This window comes from Argentina silus (assembly GCF_951799395.1).
Source record: "Argentina silus genome assembly, chromosome: 11".
Lineage (NCBI taxonomy): Eukaryota > Metazoa > Chordata > Actinopteri > Argentiniformes > Argentinidae > Argentina > Argentina silus.
The window spans coordinates 1,111,009-1,132,617 of record NC_139665.1 but is presented as its reverse complement, the minus strand read 5'-3'; the positions used below and the strand labels follow the sequence as shown (position 1 = coordinate 1,132,617).

At 47.1% G+C, this 21,609-nt stretch overlaps 2 protein-coding genes across 2 annotated transcripts in view; both read left to right on the top strand.

Annotated features, from left to right (window-relative positions):
• col14a1b (collagen, type XIV, alpha 1b) overlaps positions 1–6,668 on the top strand; it is a 59,102-nt gene extending 52,434 nt beyond the window's left edge. Inside the window, exons 43-46 of the mRNA XM_083680522.1 lie at positions 274–462; positions 833–910; positions 1,894–2,049; positions 5,394–6,668. Coding sequence (XP_083536648.1) covers positions 274–462; positions 833–910; positions 1,894–2,049; positions 5,394–5,716 — 746 coding nt within the window. The 3' untranslated portion in view covers positions 5,717–6,668. The remainder of the gene's footprint in view (positions 1–273; positions 463–832; positions 911–1,893; positions 2,050–5,393) is intronic.
• Positions 6,669–18,722: 12,054 nt separating this feature from the next.
• The window catches only part of zhx2b (zinc fingers and homeoboxes 2b), a 21,785-nt gene continuing 18,898 nt past the window's right edge, over positions 18,723–21,609 (top strand). The window contains exon 1 of the mRNA XM_083680345.1: positions 18,723–18,788. The gene's annotated coding sequence lies outside the window, so the exon portion shown is untranslated. The remainder of the gene's footprint in view (positions 18,789–21,609) is intronic.

Here is a 21,609-nt window from a genome sequence, read left to right as displayed (position 1 = left end):
GTGCGTGTGTGTGTATGTATCAGTGTGTGTGTGTGTGTGTGTGTGTGTGTGTGTGTATGTATGTATGTATGTATGTATGTATGTATGTATCTGTGTGTGTGTGTGTGTGTGTGTGTGTGTGTGTGTGTGTGTGTGTGTGTGTATGTATGTATGTATGTATGTATGTATGTATGCATGTATCTATCTGTGTGTGTGTGTGTGTGTGTGTGTGTGTGTGTGTGTGTGTGTGTGTGTGTGTGTCTCTTCCCCTCGCTGATCAGACGTCTCTCGTAGGTCACATGTCTCGTTACAACTCCCTCCTGAACCACATCCCCAGCCAGCCTGTGTCCGTCCGCGCGGTCCCGGGACCCCCAGGGGAGGCGGGGCGGCAGGGCACCCCCGGGCCCCAGGGGGAGCAGGGCTCCCCGGGCAGGCCAGGCTTCCCTGGCTCCAACGGACTCAACGGACAACCAGGAGACAGAGGTGTGGGATAGAGGACAGATTCTGACCAGGGGAGGCTGGTGGAGGTGGACATCGGAGGACGGGCTCGTTGGAATGCATGGAACAGAATGAGGAAGTCCTCACAACAGGCCTGTCCTCTGATTTCTACCTCCACCAGCCTCCCTGGTTGTGATCAGCTGATGCTGTTTGGAAAGAGACATTCACCTGACTGCGTTGTCGGCCTTAAGCAGGAAGTAGCTGAGCCTTAGTCATTACACCTGTACTGATGCAGACCTAATGGTAAACATGGCTGTTGACGGTGTAAACGTGTGTGTGTGTGTGTGTGTGTGTGTGTGTGTGTGTGTGTGTGTGTGTGTGTGTGTGTGTGTGTGTGGTCTCTGTCTCTGCCCAGGTCTGTCCGGTGAGAAGGGCGACAAGGGAAACCCCGGCATAGGAGTCCAGGGTCCCAGAGGTCCTGCCGGACCCCCAGGTAAGCCACACAATGCCTGACCGAAAACCGCCGGCTTCTGTAGAGGAGTGTGTGTCACCATGTGTGTGTTTGTCACCGTGTGTGTCACTGTGTGTGTGTGTGTGTGTGTGTGTGTGTGTGTGTGTGTGTGTGTGTGTGTGTGTGTGTGTGTGTGTGTGTCACTTTTGGACTGTGTGGTTCCGTCTGGATATGAGAGTAGAATCTGAAGCAGGTTTCCAGTGTTTCTCTTTGTTGTCTCCTGGAGTTCCCCGCTGGTTAACTGCAGCATTAGGGGCCCGGGGGGTTCTGATTGGAGTGGAGCGGTCCTGTGGGTTGATTGAAATCCCTGAAGAGGTTGCCAGATTATACCACAGGGGAGACCCCAGAGAAGCACAAGGGAACTCTTCAGTACCTGGCAACAGAGGAGTGGAACAGGGGAGGCTGGTGGAGGTAGAAATCGGAGGGCGGGCTCATTGTAATGCATTGATACCATTCTCTATTCCGTTCCATGAGCCCGTCCTCCGATTCCTACCTCCGCCAGCCTCCACAGATATGTATAAAAGGATATTCACAGCCGCTGCGTATCCTGATTAAAACACTTCAGTAATAATAGCTTCATGTTCTGATAAAAAACAAGAGGGAAAAAAAAATAATAAAAAAAAATAGTGTTTGTTGATTCACAGTGACTAGTGGGTGTGTTGTTGTGTCCCAGGGGTGTGAATCACTCCCTGCAGGGGAGACAGGAGTAAACTAACAGTAAACTACAGGTTCTACCCTCCTCTCTATATTGCCTAGCTTTCTTTCTACCACAAGGTTATGGTTGTGATACTTCATTGTTACAGGACGCACAGGGCATAGTTCAAAGGTCAACGTTCGTAACCCTGATTTGAGATGCTGTACACACCCGTATACAGCAGTGGAGGCTGGCTGAGCCCCGACTTCTACCTCGGCCAGCCTCCCCTGCTACACACCCATGCCCACCCCTTCTCGTCCCCCTCCTCCAGGGCCAGCCGGTGAGGGGAGGACAGGCAGCCAGGGCCAGTCTGGACGGCCTGGTAGCCCTGGCACCCCAGGACGACCAGGCATCCCCGGCCCGGTGGGCAGCGCCGGGCCTCCTGGGTACTGCGACCAGAACTCCTGTCTGGGCTACAATGTAGGAGGTAACTATGACAACAACAACAACAACAACAACAACAACAGCAGCAGCAGCAGCAGCAGCAGCAGCCTACTTTACCAGCAGCCTTATTCCTGTGGAGTGACTCATTATAAAACGTTGCAGAGTCCTGAATACTGAGCACAGTTACGCCTTCTGAATAATGGAAGAGATGACACTGTGGATGTTTGATATGTAGCTGTCTCGACTTTGGAGTTAATCCTATCAATATGATAATAGTTAGGAGTTAATCACATGAATATGATCATAGTTGGGAGTTAATCACATGAATATGATCATAGTTGGGAGTTAATCACCTGAATATGATCATAGTTAGGAGTTAATCACATGAATATGATCATAGTTGGAAGTTAATCACATGAATATGATAATAGTTAGGAGTTAATCACATGAATATGATAATAGTTGGGAGTTAATCACATGAATATGATAATAGTTAGGAGTTAATCACATGAATATGATCATAGTTGGGAGTTAATCACATGAATATGATCATAGTTGGGAGTTAATCACCTGAATATGATCATAGTTAGGAGTTAATCCTATGAATATGATAATAGTTAGGAGTTAATTACATGAATATGATCATAGTTAGGAGTTAATCCTATGAATATGATCATAGTTAGGAGTTAATCATATGAATATGATCATAGTTGGGAGTTAATCATATGAATATGATAATAGTTGTAATGTAGCGATGCTTTGTTGACGTACTGTACAGTAGGTGTCCGGTAGTTTATACGATACGTAAGAAACGACACAGACACGTAGACGCTGTTCTATACTGACATTAGACCGACTCATTTAGACACTTGAAGGGACCTCATCTGCACTCCCAACCAGGGGAGGCTGGTGGAGGTAGAAATCGGAGGACGGGCTCATGGATGGAACGGAATGAGGAAAGGCATCAAACACACGTGTGTTTGATACCTTTCTTCATTCTGTTCCATGCGTTACGATGAGCCCGTCCTCCGATTTCTACCTCCACCAGCCTCCCCTGGTAACATCATGTTGTTGTGAACAGGCCTGTCACCTTGAATCAACCTGTCACCTGACCTGTGAAGGCATGCTCTGAGAAAAGGGTCTTGACCAAGTCTGGGGGTCTGAGGGTCAGAGAACGGGTCGATGGTTTGGATTGGATTTGACTTTTTCCTTCAACTCATTTCATCCAATAGCTGCTCTTTGACACTGACACGTGTCAGGACAGAGAGCTCTCATTGGGTTATATCCGTCACATGGTTCAATATCAGGGGAGGCTGGTGGAGGTAGACATTACAATGAGCCGTCCTCCGATTTCTGCCTCCACCAGCCTCACTTGTTTAATATTGACCCCAATCCACATTCACTGTATTTCAAGGTTAGCTGGTGACAGAATACAGCATCGTCAGAGGAAAGTCTGACTTACGTTTGACAGGGATCTTGAAACTGAGAGGGATTCAGGTCATTAGTCTGATACTTACACATTCCACAGAACATAAAACATTCTGACGGCGGAGCTTAAATGAATGAATTATTCACCTCATCGCCCAAATTGTCGACATTCTAGAGTGTCGAGGGTGACTTCATTCACCAGAAATGCATAAATTATGACGCTTCATTTTGTAGCCAATCAAAGTATGGTTGCTGTTCAGTCAGATGGCTTTGAGTGCTCAGTGTTTACCCAGAAGCCCCTTCTGTCACTGTTAGCACCTTGAAATACAAACACAGCAAAGATGCAGAATTCCGCTTGGAAACGATGGTTCACGATGCTGTGAATCCATCCAATGGTGTCTGATTATATCTGGATGCTATCTGATTCTGAGATACTGGAAATATCTCAAATATCTACCAAAATATCATTTGGTACTTTATATTATTTTAAATGACTCTGCTTGTTTATTAAAGATATCTGTTGACCCTTTTGCGATATCTGAATGCCATCAACATGCCTTAATCTATAGATATTTTCACCAAATATCTATAAAATCTCATGTCTTGTAAATGATTAGTAATGTTACACTGTTCAGTACTCCCTTGAACAGACCACATTACTGTATCTAGATTACTAGATATGTACGTTTCACAATGACAATTCTGCATCTTTACAGTAATGCGATCATCATTTATGATATAATGGAGGACGGGGTCATGGTAATGCTGCGTTCCGTGCATTACAATGAGCCGTCCTCGGATTTCTACCTCCAGCGGCCTCCCCTGGTGCTCACTGACACCCAGACCATCACTGATGTCTGTCTCTGGCATGTTTCCTAAGCTAACAGGCTAACAGGGCCTGAGGTGTGGTTCATGTACTCCACCCTGTGAGTAAGACCTGCATGTTAACATTGATTATGTCTGTCTGACTGACACATGGTATGTGTGTGTGTGTGTCTGTCTCTCTCCCTCTCTCCCTCTCTCTCCCCCTCTCTCCCTCCCTCCCTCCCTCCCTCCCTCTCTCCCTCCCTCCCTCCCTCTCTCTCCCTCTCCCTCCCTCCCTCCCTCCCTCTCTCCCTCCCTCCCTCCCTCCCTCCCTCCCTCCCTCTCTCCCTCCCTCCCTCCCTCCCTCTCTCCCTCCCTCCCTCCCTCCCTCCCTCCCTCCCTCCCTCCCTCTCTCCCTCCCTCCCTCCCTCCCTCCCTCTCTCTCCCCCTCTCAACCCACGTGTCTCACCACTCTTCTCTGAACTCAAGGCAAGCATGGTTACGGTCACTAGGCAGAGCTCACCGACACTAGAAAGGAAGTATTGCCCTGTAGGCTTGGGCGGAGGTGATGTGTGCTGTGCCCTTGTCCCTACCCTTACCGTGCCCCCTCTGTACTCTGTACTCTGTACTCTGTCAACAGCGCCTGCTACCTTGGGTTCAGTCGTGCAGCTTTGAGTCCCTCTCAGGTGTCCATACACACTCTCCCTCAGCCAAGGACCAGGGGAGGCTGGTGGAGGTGGGAAATCGGAGGACATGCGTGGAACGGATTTCATCATTCTCTTCCATGCATAGACAATAAGCCCGTCCTCCGATTTCTACCTCCACAAGCCTCCCCTGCCAATGACATATAACTGATAAATGTAAAAAATGCAAATGTAAATAACTCAAGCTAGCCTCCTCAAGGTTAAGGTCCCAGTAGAGTCCAGATCCTTGGCCAGCCCCCTGGCGGTGTAGATGACTGTCAGCCTTTCCCTTTAACTCTCGCTTTGATGTTGTCAGTAACTCTTGTACCTCTGTCTTGTCTCTGCTCCTTCCTGTCCCGTCCTGTCCTGCTAACCCAATCAAAACATAAACACTGCTTTGGGCTTGCCTGTTGGGTGGCGGCTATAGAGAGAGGCTTCGCTGGTGAACCAACTGACCACCTTGTGCCCCCAGTCCAACAACCCCCCAACACCTATCAGAACTATGACGAGGCGGAAGAGGACGACCCCTACAACAGGTACGGGGGGGGGTACCCCTCTGAGTACTACCAGCCCAACTACCCGGCCCCCCAGCCTGTCCAGCCGGACGACCCCGCCCTGGACCAGGAGGACGAGGAGCTGAGGTCCCCTGGCATCCATCGCTCCACCAGGAGCACGGCTGAAGAGGGGAAGAAGGAGGAGAAGACGGCGGTGGGGAAGGAGGAGAGGAAAGCAGTCGCTCCCAAGCAGGAGAGGAGGCTAAGGAGGGTTGTATGGAAGTCAGAGACACAAGACTGAAGAGGAGAGAGAAAAACATCTGAAATACTACACTCCTCTACCTGGGTGGTTGTGTCGTCAAAGGACTATCATTAAGTGCCTGATGTCAGTGTCAAAGGGACATGAGGGAGTGGAGGAAGGGGTGAGGAGGGTGGAGGAGGGTGAGGAGGGTGGAGGACATTTTGGAGTCTTTACTTCTTGTCTGCTCTTCCGCTGAGCGTTGGTGGTGTAGGTATGACGTGTGCTGTTCGTTCCAGTGTGGTCCGACGCCGACCGGCGTCAAAGAGAGTCGGTCGGGTTTTTTTGGTTTCTTTTTTTCCATGTCCTCACTCCACCTCATGGCTTCTGTCTGAACCGGTTCCCTGGTTGAGCTTTAAAGAAAGTGCCTGTTTATGATCTTAGTAAGAAACGGTACAGTTATGTATAGTAGTGTAGAGTAGTATAGTATAGAATAGTATAATCTAGGAGTTTCAGGTGAACGGGTGGTTTTATGGTTAGGATATTTTAACGTTAAATATCTAGTTCATATTAGTAATGGACTTTACTACCTATTTTAAACCTGTACATTTGTTGAATTAATTTACTAACATTATAAAAAAAAGGCCTGAAATGTATGACCACTTATACTCTCCAGCGGTGTAAAACTTGACAAGTTTTACACAATGAAAATTATTTATTTTGAAGAAATGTCCCATATTGTATGTTTTGCATGGGTTTTTTTTGTTTTTACCTAAATATGCCATATAGGGCATCGCCCTTTAATGCTGTTTTGTCCCCAGCCTTAGGATACATTTCATCAGTACTTGAACGTAAAGATATTCATCTTTTAGTATCTTGTCAGGGTCATTAAAGCTATTAGTCATATAACCAAACCTCATTTAACCTATTGCAGTGTTAATGTGTTGTCAAAGGGAGTTTAAGAAGGTGCTAGGTGTGTTATATAACTATTACATAAATATGTGAAATACAGTTATTTTTAAATGTATGTTATTATTATTATTGCAAGTTTCTCTAAATATGGTCAAGCTTTATGGTATCTCTAAAAAATGGAAGCTGTCAGCCTAATGGTGTCACTAGATGAGCTGTTAGGCCTAAACCTTTTAGAACTACAAAGAAAACCTTTCAGAACGACAAAGAAACCCTTTCAGAACTACAAAGACCACCGATATGGAAACAGGTCCCTCTCATCAGACAATGTTTCAATCAAGGAAGTAATTTATTTTTTACTTGGTATTGATTTTTTCAAAACAATAAAACTGAAGTATGTACAACTGCGCTGTGTCTTTTCTCAATACAAGTTAGGATTTAACTGGTAGCATGTCTTTAGCATCGCCGTTTAGCTCGTATCGCGTCGCGTCGCCGCGGGCGACAGCCTCGGCCGCGTCCCTCTGCCTCCCTCTGCCTCCCTCTGCCTCCCTCGCCTCCCTCTGCCTCCCTCGCCTCCCTCTGCCTCCCTCGCTTCCCTCTGCCTCCCTCTGCCTCCCTCTGCCTCCCTCGCTTCCCTCTGCCTCCCTCTGCCTCCCTCGCTTCCCTCTGCCTCCCTCTGCCTCCCTCTGCCTCCCTCGCTTCCCTCTGCCTCCCTCTGCCTCCCTCTGCCTCCCTCGCTTCCCTCTGCCTCCCTCTGCCTCCCTCGCTTCCCTCTGCCTCCCTCTGCCTCCCTCTGCCTCCCTCTGCCTCCCTCGCTTCCCTCTGCCTCCCTCTGCCTCCCTCTGCCTCCCTCTGCCTCCTTCGCTTCGCTAACAGCATCATAACTCCTGACGAGGGGCGCCGCACTCCCACGCTGAGACTAATGGGAATTTATTCTCTTGAATCTCTACCGTAAACACTACCTGATGGTGACAGTCTCTCAGCCTCCTCTGGCCTCCTGGCCTCAACAAAGATGTTTCATAAACATAAACACTGAACAGGTCCAAACAGGGAGACGGCGGCAACTTTCTCTGCGGTGTAATTGCGGTGAGGAGCGTGTCTGCCTCGTTATCACCCCGGGGTGTGAGGCTGCTCCAGATGGGAGGCCTAATTACACGCTGCTCACTCAGGGAGACTCGGGCCAGATGTTGGCTCGCTGGGGCGAGGCTGCTAAGTGGAGGCTGGTGACACAGACAGTTTGATTTGTTGTATTTGTTTTTACGAAGTAACAAAGTATGAGACTTTTAGGAGCCACAGAACCAGTCAAAGGTTTGGACACACATTCTCATTCAATGGTTTTTCTTTATTTGTTATTATTTTCTACATTGTAGATTAATATTGAAGACATCAAAACTATGAAGGAACACATATGGAATTATGTAGTAAACAAAAAAGTGTTAAACAAACCAGAATATGGTTTATATTTTAGATTCTTCAAAGTAGCCACCTTTTGCTTTGATGACAGCTTTGCACACTCTTGGCAAGGTGAAGGTGCTGTATATGATAGTATTATTTATATAAAGCGGTAATAATAATATTGCTAATAATTGCATAGAATTGCTCTGAACACTGGTAATCATGAATGCTTTTATGGTTGCCACGGTGATGACCAGAATAGCTGCTTCTGCCTCATCCTCCACTTCCTCATCCAATTCCTCCTCATCCTTCTCCTCCTCCTTTTCTTCCCCCTGCGTACCGTTGATGAACCATGAGCCCAGCAGCGGGTTTGATGCCGTTCCTCATTCCGTTCCGTGCATTACAACAAGCCTGTCCTCCGATTTCTACCCCCGCCAGCCTCCCCTGGCGCCCAGCCTGTGTAACTTGACGACCCCCCTGAGGCAGAATAATTAGCCAGCCCAGGCATTTACTACAATACCAACAGACTACTCCACACAGCCATAGCGGGGGTGGGAGGGGGAGGGGGGGGAGCTGCTGTGACGAAAGAAGAGCTCACTGATTTACAACGTGATGACACGTTGCTTTACGGTGGGGCTGAGAGGACCTTCAAAGAGCAGCGTAATCACAGAGACTGAGAGGAGGGCGTCTCTTCTGGGTGTTCTCTGTTGGTGTGAAGATTCCCTTGAAATAAGAGAGAACATCCTTATCTTCTCAGGTGGTCTTCAATCCCAATAACAAATCGAGCCCCCAGGTGGTGCACATTGAACAATCAACATCTGTGTTATTATTTCGTAGTCAACTTAGAAATGAAACTTACCCCAGGGCACTTAGTGGCGTAGCACACTAATGCATATACCACATCATCGCAAGGTTCCTGGTTCGATTCCAACCCTCGACATGTCTTGCATGTCATCCCTCCTCTCTCTCACCCATCCTCCCCGTCAATCTCTACTGTCTCTATCCCAATAAAGCAGGAAGGCCCTAAAAAATTCTCACCCTTTGAAAGAGGTAAGACAGTGTAATGAGTGATTACCATTTCAGTCTGACTTTAAATGTGTTTGTTGAAGTGTAACTGATTAGCTTTAGATTCATTCTCCATCACTCCAATGTCAACACGAACCAGGGATCCCTGGGGACAGAATGTCAGGCCCGCCACGCAGACACTGAAGGGCATTTCAGTGATATTGTTCGTTTGTGTAGAAGAGTAGAAACTCGTTCTGTATCGGTACCTGAATGAATGAAGAGACAGGAACTATATTACTGTACGTTCTGTAATCAAGAAAAGGAACCCCTTAGGCGTCTCCCTCTCCCGATCTTAACACGTTCACACACACACACACACACACACACACACACACACACACACACACACACACACACACACACACACACACACACACACACTTGGAGGAATTCTCTTATTCTCTTTCAGGCAAGTCATATCATGATCACTACTGGGTTACAAAGTATTTGGGTCACATGAACATCTCGTTCCGGGAAGATACAGTGAGGCAGATGTTCTCTCTCTCTCTCTCTCTCTCTCTCTCTCTCTCTCTCTCTCTCTCTCTCTCTCTCTCTTTCTCTCTCTCTCTCTCTGCTGTCAGCTCTGACAACAACTGTGTTATTTACAGGTGCATTCAGAGGACATACCTGAGGCATGCCATTAGATTACAAAGACGCCACAAAATGCCTGTGATGTTGAAGACCTGTATTTTCCACTTTTCGGGGTATTTTGTCAAACACGGTGGTTGACCCTTTGATCCAAAATCACCCTCTAAAGTTTAAATCTTGTTACTTTTCCTTTCATTAGAGTGAGAGACGTAGAGGACTGAGATGATGGATAGCTTAAACTTGGGAGCACCCCCCCCCCCCTCTTGGGAGTGCCCCCCCCCTCTTGGGAGTGCCCCCCCCCCCCCTCTTGGGAGCGCCCTCCCCCTCTTGGGAGTGCCCCCCCCCTCTTGGGAGTGCCCCCCCCCCCTCTTGGGAGCGCCCCCCCCCTCTTGGGAGTGCCCCCCCCCCCCTTGGGAGTGCCCCCCCCCCCTCTTGGGAGTGTCCCCCCCCACCCCTTGGGAGCACCCCCCCCCCCCCCCCCTCTTGGGAGTGCCCCCCCCCCTTGCTGTAAAGTCTGGTTTATTTATCATTACATTGAATATAAGTAAACAATGCAACGAAACGCCTGAGGAAGAGCAGCTTTACAACATCAACAATACAATGTAACAAGATAGAAGATACAATATAAACATCAACAGTAGTAATATTAAACTTACATTGCAGTGAGTGCATACATCTTTCAGTATATATGGTCCCAGCGGGAATCCAACCCACAACCTAAGCGTTGTTAGTGCCGTGCTCTACCAGCTGAGACACAGAGGACCGTTTAGAGAGAACATTCTCTAAATGTTCTGTTTTCAAATTGTCAGTGATTAGTGGTAATGGGAGCAGGCCAACATGCTTGTGCCTGTCCCTGCACCTTTGGGCCTCTCTGGAACAGTTGTGTCTCCATACTGAGACTTGTCTCTGTCCCTCTAGGAAGAAAGCTTAAATAAACACAACTAAATACATTTGGAGTGAGTGGTGAAGCCTGTTCCCTAGACTGAGTAAATTAGTTTAATCTTGTTAAAATCAGTGTGTTGTTGGTAGTATTTTTTGTGGCTATCTTGCCTGAAGCCCTGGGACCTAGTATCTGTTTGAAGCCAATTGCTGTCAATCTCCAGTGGGAGGGCCTGAAACTATTCTGCAAGAGCGACAGCCTCTGCGACAGCCTCCTGACACAAATCTGTGGAGTCCATCGAGGAAGGCCTGAGAGGAAGACCAAACTACTAAGTATTTTTATTCTATTAGTTTATTTTTTCACTACTCTGAGTGTATTGAGCGCTACCTACATTTTGTATTGACCACAAACCCTCTATCTCTATACCAGCAAATATCACAATGTGCTTCCTCCCCATTCCTGTTCTTTCATCCCTCAGGAGGACACATCGACGCTACACCTCCCCTCGCAACCCTTCCAATCTAATCTACCCACCATGCTCAACTGACCATGACCTCACTGTCACGGGAGGACTTTGGAACTGCCAGTCAGCGGTTCGGAAAGCAGAGACTATCTCAGCTTACATCTGCTTCATGTCCCTCCACTTCCTTGCTCTCACAGGGACATGGATTACACCTGATAACACAGCTACTCCGGCAGCCCTCTCTGATGCCTACTCCTTTTCTCATTCCCCTAGACTCTCTGGTCGAGGGGGAGGAACAGGACTCCTCATCTCACCTAAGTGGTCACATAATGTCCTTCCCCTGTCACACCTGTCCATATCCACCTTCGAATTCCATGCTGTTTCTGTGACCTCCCCTGTCAAACTTCACATTGTCGTTATCTATCGTCCCCCAGGTCAGCTTGGCCACTTCTTAGATGAGATGGATGTCCTTCTTGGCTTCTTCCCTGAGGACGGCACACTGCTCTCACTACTGGGTGACTTCAACATCCAGTCAGAGAAGCTTCACTTGTCTGGAGTACTTGACCTTCTCTCCTCCTTCGACCTTACCCTGTCCCACTCTCCTCCAACTCATAAGGTGGGCAATCAGCTCGACCTTGTCTTCACCAGATCCTCCCATACCTCCAACCTTACTGTTATTCCTCTTCCAGTTTCTGATCATCATTTTGTATCCTTCTCCATTCCTCTCAAATCCTCCCCCTCCCAGTCAGTCTCTACCCACACTGTGTCCTCTCATCACAACCTGCGTACCCTCTCACTCACCGCTCTCTCTTCCTCTGTCTTATCCGCCCTACCCTCTGTTGAATCATTCTCTCTTCTATCCACTGATGCAGCTTCCTCCACCCTCCTGTCCACTCTTTCCTCATCCTTCGACTCTCTCTGTCCACTGACCTCAAGGCCATGCAGTCCTTGGCCTCTCCACACATTTTTGTAGAATAGGGCTCTGGGCAGCTGAGAGGAAATGGAGAAAAACCGGCCTCCCTGATGACCTAAAACCTTCTCTCTCTCTCCTCCTCACCTCCTCTGCATCAGCTGCTAAAGCTTCTTACTACCATTCCAAAATTCAATTCTCTGCCTCTGACCCAAGGAAACTGTTCTCCACATTTTCCTCACTCCTCAACCCACCTCCTCCCCCTCCTCCCTCCTCCCTGTCTGCAGATGACTTTGTCACCTACTTTGAAAAGAAGGTAGATGACATTAGCAGCTCTTTCTCTCTACCTCTCACCAACACTGCTACCTCTCCTCCCAAACCCACTGCACTACACCCGGTCTCTGGTTTATCAGCTTTCCCCCCCTCTCCCCTGATGATATTCTAAAACTGGTCACATCCAAGTGGGCAACCACCTGCCCCCTCGATCCTATCCCCTTCGCCTTTCTCCAATCCATTTCCAAAGACCTCCTTCCATTCCTTACCACCTTAATCAATTCCTCTCTATCCACAGGATCTGTCCCCGCTGCCTTTAAGACTTCCAGAGTCAAGCCTCTTCTCAAGAAACCAACTCCTGACCCGTCTGCTGTCCATAACTACAGACCGGTATCCCTTCTCTCCTTCTTATCTAAAACCCTTGAACGTGCTGTCTCTAACCAACTGTCTCACTACCTCCTTCAGAACAACCTCCTTGACCCTCACAAATCCGGCTTTAAGGCTGGGCCCTCTACTGAGACTGCTCTCCTTGCTGTCACAGAGACCCTCCACTCTACTGAGACTGCTCTCCTTGCTGCCACAGAGGCCCTCCACTCAGCTCAAGCTTCCTCCCTCTCCTCTGTTCTCATTCTTCTGGACCTGTCTGCTGCATTTGACACAGTAAACCACCCGATGTAAAATGTTAAAAAATGTAAAATGTTAATGTAAAGGTTCAACATCAAAGTTATGCTTACCGAACAAGGACGTTTGAATTGTTGGGTCCTTGTCACTTTGATTTTGAATGTTCTTTCATAAAAGTTTTTGGGGCAACCTGATTGGCTGAACACTGTAACACTTTGTTAGTTTGTGTGATTGTAATGGCCCTAATACACCTCCAAAGATGACATGGTGTTTCAGCACTTCAACTGTCACTCAAACACTTCCTCTGGGTCAGAGGTCAAAGGCACCTTGGAGGCGGGACATGCCTCAGATCCCTGGCTGACGTTTAAATGATGTTGACCTCTTATCCCTCTGCTTGGAGTCATCAACCAAACTGCATCCAGTTGGAGTGCCACTTCCACACTGTGTGTGTGTGTGCGTGTGTGTGTGTGACTATTGACATTACAGTAATGAAGGTTATGTGAGCTAATTGGACCACTCCAATCCTCTTGTTTGGTTGTCAATGGCACCTTGACGAGTGCAGCTGTGGTTATGTAAGAGTAGGTTAGGGTGAGGGTTAGAGCCACAGCCTCTCCTCTCCTCTCCACCCACACCAGGACCCAACACACCACCCACACCACAGGACCCAACACACCACCCACACCACAGGACCCAACACACCACAGGACCCAACACACCACCCACACCACAGGACCCAACACACCACCCACACCACAGGACCCAACACACCACCCACACCACAGGACCCAACACACCACAGGACCCAACACACCACCCACACCACAGGACCCAACACACCACAGGACCCAACACACCACCCACACCACAGGAGCCAACACACCACCCACACCACAGGACCCAACACACCACCCACACCACAGGACCCAACACACCACCCACACCACAGGACCCAACACACATCTGATCTGTGTGTGTATCTGATCTGTGTGTGTATGTGATCTGTGTGTGTGTGTATCTGATGTGTGTGTGTATCTGATCTGTGTGTGTATGTGATCTGTGTGTGTATGTGATCTGTGTGTGTGTGTATCTGATCTGTGTGTGTATGTGATCTGTGTGTGTCGCCACTCAGAAGGATTGTATTGCTGCTACATATATGACACCCTTGTCATTGTTGTATTATTATGATTATTATTATGATTATTATGATTATGATGATTATGATTATATTGTATTGTAGTGTTGATTCGTTTTATTGTTGTTGAGCAATGAGCTAGATTTCCAAAAGCATTTCACAACAGTACACAGACGTATGCAATGTACATGACCATTAACATTTGATTTGATCAATATCTCACATCATGGTATATATACCATTGTTGTATATAGTGTATATAGTGTATAGTGTATAACCAGGGGAGGCTGGTGGAGGTAGAGATGGGAGGCTGGTGGAGGTAGAGATGGGAGGACGGGCTCATTGTAATGCATGGAAGTGACACCCTTCCTTGGAACAGCATACCGCTCCATGCATTACAACGAGCCTGTCCTCCGATTTCTACCTCCACTGGTCAATAGTGTATAACACACACACACACACACACACACACACACACACACACACACACACACACACACACACACACACAGTGTGGAAGTGGCGCTCCCACTGGATGCAGTTTGGTTGATGACTCCAAGCAGAGGGATAAGAGGTCAACATCATTTAAACGTCAGCCAGGGATCTGAGGCATGTCCCGCCTCCAAGGTGCCTTTGACCTCTGACCCAGAGGAAGTGTTTGAGTGACAGCTGAAGTGCAGCGCTGACAGAGGTGAGGCAGGTGCCAACGCCACGTCAGACGTCACCGCTGGGAAACACTCCTCGATAACAACCTGAAAACCTTCATCGTAGGATGACTGATAATAACCTTTCGGGGGAAAGCTGTTCTAATGTTACATGTCGTGCAGTTCGCTTAGTGAGCAAGTCTTAATGTCAAGATTGAGGGGACTGGTTTTTTCTCCTTGCAGCAGAAGTCAGTCACCGAATACAAAACAGGATCTCTTCACGGCGGTCAGCAATTTGAAATGTTGATGCTGAGCATTCGACAGCAAAATCAACACAGATTGCATGTTTACCTGACTTACAACCTCATCTACCTCATCTACCACACCCTGACTTACAACCTCATCTACCTCATCTACCACACCCTGACTTACAACCTCATCTTTACTCACTGTCAGAAACGCCACAGAAATGGAATATTCAATTCCAGTCATTTGCTGGTTTCACTCTCAAGTGCGGCAAACTCTGCCTGCCTTTTCTACAGGGCATGTATTCCTGTTCCACCCTAACAATGTAGCATGTATTCCTGTTCCACCCTAACAATGTAGCATGTATTCCTGTTCCACCCTAACAATGTAGCATGTATTCCTGTTCCACCCTAACAATGTAGCATGTATTCCTGTTCCACCCTAACAATGTAGCATCTATTCCTGTTCCACCCTAACAATGTAGCATGTATTGAGATTTTGATTGGTAGCATGCATAACACAAATTCTCCTGAAATGGTCACATGCCTCACTACCCCTTCTGGGTGAAGATGAGGATCTGGGTTTGAAGTTGACTCTGTACTGACACCTTGTGGTCATCTTTTATAAAACCATGACCTTTTGCATAGTAGTGTATTTGTAAAAGAGCAGAGGGTAATTAAACATGTGATTTTGTATCAAGAATCAACTTATGTGACACTAATCGGGGAGGTGTTGTTGACTGTGCCCTGAGGAGGGGCATGTTTGTGGATCTGTAACCAAAGTCAGACAAAGGCAAGGTCATAACAAAAACAAAAACACTTCTCCTCCAAACTGATCTTAAAGGGGCAATCTGTAATTGGTACATTCATTTTTGGACTTTAATTAATTAATGACACATAGCCGTTGCTTCTTGAAGAGTATAACTTATAAATGCCTCATGAGTGTCGTTCAACTGTCTTTCCTCATCAGAACCCAGAATATGAGCTTCTTTTACTCCACTGTTTGTAAACAGTTACTGTAACATGGTTAAAACTATCATCTTATCTCATGGATGGTCAGTCCTTGCATCCATAGCTCTGTCTATGAGTTTGAGAGTGGTGACATTTCTCCAGCCCCGTCCCTCAGCTGTTCACCAAACAAGTGGCGGGGAGCCTGCTTTGTTGTTGTTTGAATTACAGATTTCCCCTTTAACATTGTTTGAATTACAGATTGCCCCTTTAAGTCACTATTACTGCAGCTAATTAGATAGTAGAATGTATTTATTTGTTTATCCCTTGCACTTTCATTTTCAAAAGCACTTACGAAAATGCAACATATAGTTTGTAATGAGATTATCATTTGTATTGTTATTGTGTATTATTTCTACCTGTGGGCGGGGCTGTCTCTGTGGGCGGGGCTGTCTCTGTGGGCGGTGCTGTCTCTGTGGGCGGGGCTGTCTCTGTGGGCGGGGCTGTCTCTGTGGGCGGGGCTGTCTCTCCTACTGGCATTCATCTGGAAGGTGTGTTGTCTCACAGTATCCTGACCTTTGACCTTGTGTTAGCCTGAGAGAATTAGAACATTAGATAGAACATAATATACAATATGATATGAATAAGCAGGTATACGGCACCTGACTGACAGGGGATCGACATCGGCTCGGATTACTAAATCCTGTGTGATACCAAATAACAACAGAGAAACAGAGAGACAAAGAGTGTGCGTGCGTGTGTGTGTGTGTGTGTGTGTGTGTGTGTGTGTGTGTGTGCGTGCGTGCGTGTGTGTGTGTGTGTGTGTTTCAGGGTACGGTGAGAGAGGCCCATTATTCAGACCAGGTGGATTCTCACATGAATTTGAATAAAACCAATAACAAAAGACAGATGATGCAGCAGTGCAGAAAACGCCGCGTTCAACCACCAACGGTTTACAAGGATCATGTAAACAAGACAAACCATCACTTGAGCAAACTTGATAAAGTGCTTGAGTGCACCTCAAAGCACCCTGAGGCCGTACTGTGTCAGGGGCATTCATAAGAGGCGCTGAGGAGAACGTGCCGAGAGGAAGACAGCAGAAAGGAGGTTTTTAATAATGAATTCACAGCTCATTTGTATGTAAATGTGTTCTGACACCATGGCTGTCCAGCTCTGCCTCATCCATAATGCATGAAGAGGAGAAGCAGAGCCTCTGCAGCAGAGGAGAAACCTCTCCCAACCCAGCACCCCCGTCTCCCTGTCATTCATGGTATCATCACACAAAGGTGGAGGTCTGTGGCCTGGGGGGGTCCAGTGGTCTAGCACCATGGCCTGGGGTGGTCCAGTGGTCTAGCTCCTCGGCCTGGGGTGGTCCAGTGGTCTAGCACCATGGCCTGGGGTGGTCCAGTGGTCTAGCACCTCGGCCTGGGGTGGTCCAGTGGTCTAGCTCCTCGGCCTGGGGTGATCCAGTGGTCTAGCACCATGGCCTGGGGTGGTCCAGTGATCTAGCACCTCGGCCTGGGGTGGTCCAGTGGTCTAGCACCTCGGCCTGGGGTGGTCCAGTGATCTAGCACTGTGGCCTACAGTCCACACATATACCCATGTCGGCATGGGTTAGAACCCGGCCCATGCCCTGCTGACATACCCTCTCCTCCTTACTTCCTGTCTTTCTCCACTGTCTATATTCAATAAAAAAAATAAAAAATAAAAATATGAGAGGGGGACCACCACACTCCAAAAACTAACCTTAAAAAAAAAGGTTGAGGTCTATCTCTTGTGCTTCAGCAGTATAATCAACTCTCCCGTGCTTAGTCAAAGCCACGCCTGTGGCCCCCTCAGGTCAAAGATTCCAGAGTGGCACAAACGCATTAGGAAAAAGGTGTCGGTTAGGCCCGTTTCTCACGTCGACATTTCTATTACCGTAACAATATCTAGTGGAGCTTTTCTAATAGTCATTAAGATCTATTCAACTCAAACCAACCCCTCATATCATCATAAATGTGCATTTGTGTTCCATTCTGGGTGTCGTGTGGGATTAGCTCGCTTGCTGTTCTCCGTGCGGCCTGAAGGTGGCGCCTCACATCAGCCTTCCCGGGCTGTCACTGGGCGGAAGTGTCTGGGAGTGAGATTCCACCTCCAGTACGAGACCATGCACGCAGAGATGTTGCATCTCATACATTTCTGTTCCATTCACAAACTAAACTGTGAAATAATCATTAAATCTCAATGGCTCACTAAAACTAGGCCTTCGTGTTTATTCCATCGGAATCAACTGCATTACTGAGCATGCATGTCAGCCAAGATTGGATTATACAATTATTTGATATATATTGATATATAAAATGTATATATATATATATAAAATATGGGACACATATCATGTCGAATATGATATTCTAGATGATGTGTCCCATATTGTTGTTAATGTTCGGTAACGTCCACCCGTAACACGTCCATACCTCATTATCTGATTTCTGATAGATTCGCCATATTACAACACAAACGAATGCAATTCCTACATAAAACATACATCATGAGGATGTCATTGAAAAAAATGAACAAATAGGGACAAGCGAAAAAATCCGCATGAATTGGTTTCAGCTTGTGTGTATTTCATTGTAAATCGATAGGTTATCTTCTATCCACACCATATGTGATGATAAAGCCGCTATAAGTTGTTTTAGTGCAGGTTGGTGATCTCAACAGATCCAGGTGCGACTGTGAGGCTCGCCGTATCGATTCCAACATCATCCGATTTTTTGGACACCATTAACCATGAATAGTTAAATGTATCTTCCCTATCCTAACTTTTGAGTACATTTTCAGACCACTTGAATGAAAATATTTTGGAGAGTCGTATGCAAATGTATGCTGACGTACAGGATCATGTGCTTTTCGTCGTGGATCAACCCTGTGAACGACGACTTGTTTCTACGGTTGTATTTAGGTTATGCCACAATCTTTACAATTACCGGGGCGAAGCTATATGCACGTCACACAGACTTGTACAGTAATTGGACATTTTACCGCTTACCGTCCCAGCACCAAAAGGCAGTAGGCAGGTAAGACTATATATGAAACATTTTTCAACAGTAGTGTAAGATATTGATCCAAAGTAAATCTTAAAAACTCAAGTTTATAACCGATTCGTAGCGAGCTCGAGACGAGCCGCCTGGCTGGTCCAACCGGGCTCGGTGTCGTTCTGCATCACTCCCGGTTCCCGCTGTCACCGACTTGAATTTAGACTCACCTTGCCGTTAAATCACACCGAGAAAAACCCCACATAGTCCGGTTATCTTCAATAACACTGTAACTTGGGGAGGGAAGTGAATATTTCACATTTTGAATATTATGCAAGTTGTCTAGTTCGCCGCTTAACTTTTATTGTGCCCAGTTAAAGTGGGCACCTGGATCTACCTCTAGTATAATAACCACATCTAGGTTTAGCTCTACTGTGCCGTCTTCAGATGGATGTATATATCCATATATGTGTGTATATATATCCATATATATTCTATATGTCTGGCAGGCTGACTTGTGAAGTTTGGAGACGTGCTAGCCAGACTCCCGTCCCTCCTAACCCGTCCACCAGTGTGCGTCTGGGGACCCTGGTTAGCTTCTCAATGTCTCCATAGTTGCACAAATGTCCCGTAATGTTCAGGTTTGGTTCCTTCGTCGACTTGCCGTGTTTCGGCGGTCGGAGTGTTTCCATGTTATTTCATGGCTAAGTGAACCAGGACGACGTAGCTGGATATGGGACAATGTTTTTGTTGTTATATTGTCAAGAAATGCTCTTGTTTTGTCTCACATCGCGAGGTCCATCAATAATTAGGTTTTGTGGAATTGCAAACATAGAGATAGATGTATATATTTGCTGTAAATGTGTGTGTGTTGCTGTGGTGTGTTGCTTTAAGCGGAGTGGCGTAGCCTATATGTCTGAAGCAGGGTAGCATAGCAGGCTAGCTCCAGCTGGCTGGCTAGCCGGGTTAAATGAGGTGAGCCTCCCCGCGGAACGGTCCGGGGTCCGGGGTCCGCGGTTCTGCTCGACCCGACGGTCCTCTGACAACAACGATCTGTTAGACAGCTACCGAGATGACTTCTGAGAGAAAGTACATTGCTTACTAACAGTTTAAAGGTTTGCAGAAGTTGTACCGTGTGACTAATCTCAATGTAAACAACTAGTTAACCCCCACGTTACCGTGAAGTCACATCTGAGGTCTGATGTGTTGACTAGCTGGCTGGTCCAGGATCCAGGATCCAGCCTCCCACCGCGGCCACGGCCTCGTCCCCGTCCCCGTCCCGGGCAGCCTGCTGTAAATCACCCTGCTTTTACTACTCTGACTGACTGACTGACTGCTAGGTTGACGTTTTCACCTCACCCCAGGAAGTGCACTTGCGATTTGTTGTTGGGGTTCCACCTGACAAATTAAAGTGCTCACTGTTCCAAAAAAGGCCCCATTTCTTGCCTTTGAATACATCACATGGATCAGTTTCCCTTTTCTGTCATCTTCCCCATAAAAAAGGAAATAGGACTGGGAGAGAATATGACAGTGACCTGTGGGTGTTGGTGATTGTGGTTCTTGTTGTTCTGTGACATGATTGGAACAAGTTGTTGCAAGGAAGGGGCCAGAAAACCCAAACCTCCGCTGGGCCGGGCTGGTCTCGATGTATCTTTGGTCAGTGCAGTTAATGACGTCAGAGAAATGGCAAAGATTCTCTGTGCAATGAGTCATATGAGTACATAGGCTGGGGTATGTGTGTGTGTGGTGTGTGTGTGTGTGGTGTGTGCGTGTGTGGAGGGGTAGTGGGTGGAGGGGGGGGGGGGGAGGGGGGCGGCATGTGTCATACTGCCCCCTTCTCTCCATACCCTGATGGGTCAGTGCTTCCTTCACATTAATACAGTACAGTAGATGACGCCACTCAATAGACTTCAGTCGCATGGAGTTCAGAGCCCAATCCTACAGCTCAATTTTGACTCACCAACTGGACTCGAATGTTTAACTGAAAATGGCCGAAACATGGTTTGAGTTATGTGTGCTTCTAAACAAAGCCCAGCCATAACAACCCGGCTCAGGTCGAACTCACTGCTGTGTCTTCTTCTTCTTGATGGGTCCCTTTTGGGTTTGTGTTTGTCAACCTGTTAAAATGCACCGCGGTGCAGTTCACACTCACAGACATGTTACCTGTCAACCAACACCCTCACGCCTACTGGCATTATTTTGATACAGCTTGGAAGGATGTGGAGATGTCACAGTTGTGTCGGGTCTCTTTCATGGTATTACAGCCGCTGTGTCTGTTTTGTGCACAAACAAGTCCAAGTTCTGTTTATTTGTCATTACACAAGTACACAACGCCACGACACGCCTCGGGCAGAGCAGCTCTCAGTCCAACAACAGAATGTAATGAGAGAAAAATACATTTCAATAAACAAAGAACACTGTTGAAGAACATGGAAAGGGCACAAAAGTTGTTGACTTTTATATATACATATATACATATATGTTGACTTGTGTGTATATATATATAATTGTAAGATGAGCAATAAGGCAACTTTATAAGGCAACTTTAGTCTTTTAATTGGTTGAAGTAGCCCCATTGTCTGATATTCCTATCAATGAGCAGAGACATTCCAGAGAGGAGCCCTTAGCCTATTGTGAAATTGTGCAGCAAAATCTGGCACTGCTAGATTCTTTTTGTTTTAAGCGCAAGGAATTCATTCATCTGCGTCTTATTTGAATTTCCTGCTTCCTGCATAATTTTGGGTTAATGTGAGTTCTGGAGGCGGCTTGGCAAGCATGCAGTTGTGCCAAAATGTGCAAGTCATGTGGTGCAAATACAAACAATGTGCTCTGAAGACCTCCCAGACCTCTGCATGCGCAATGC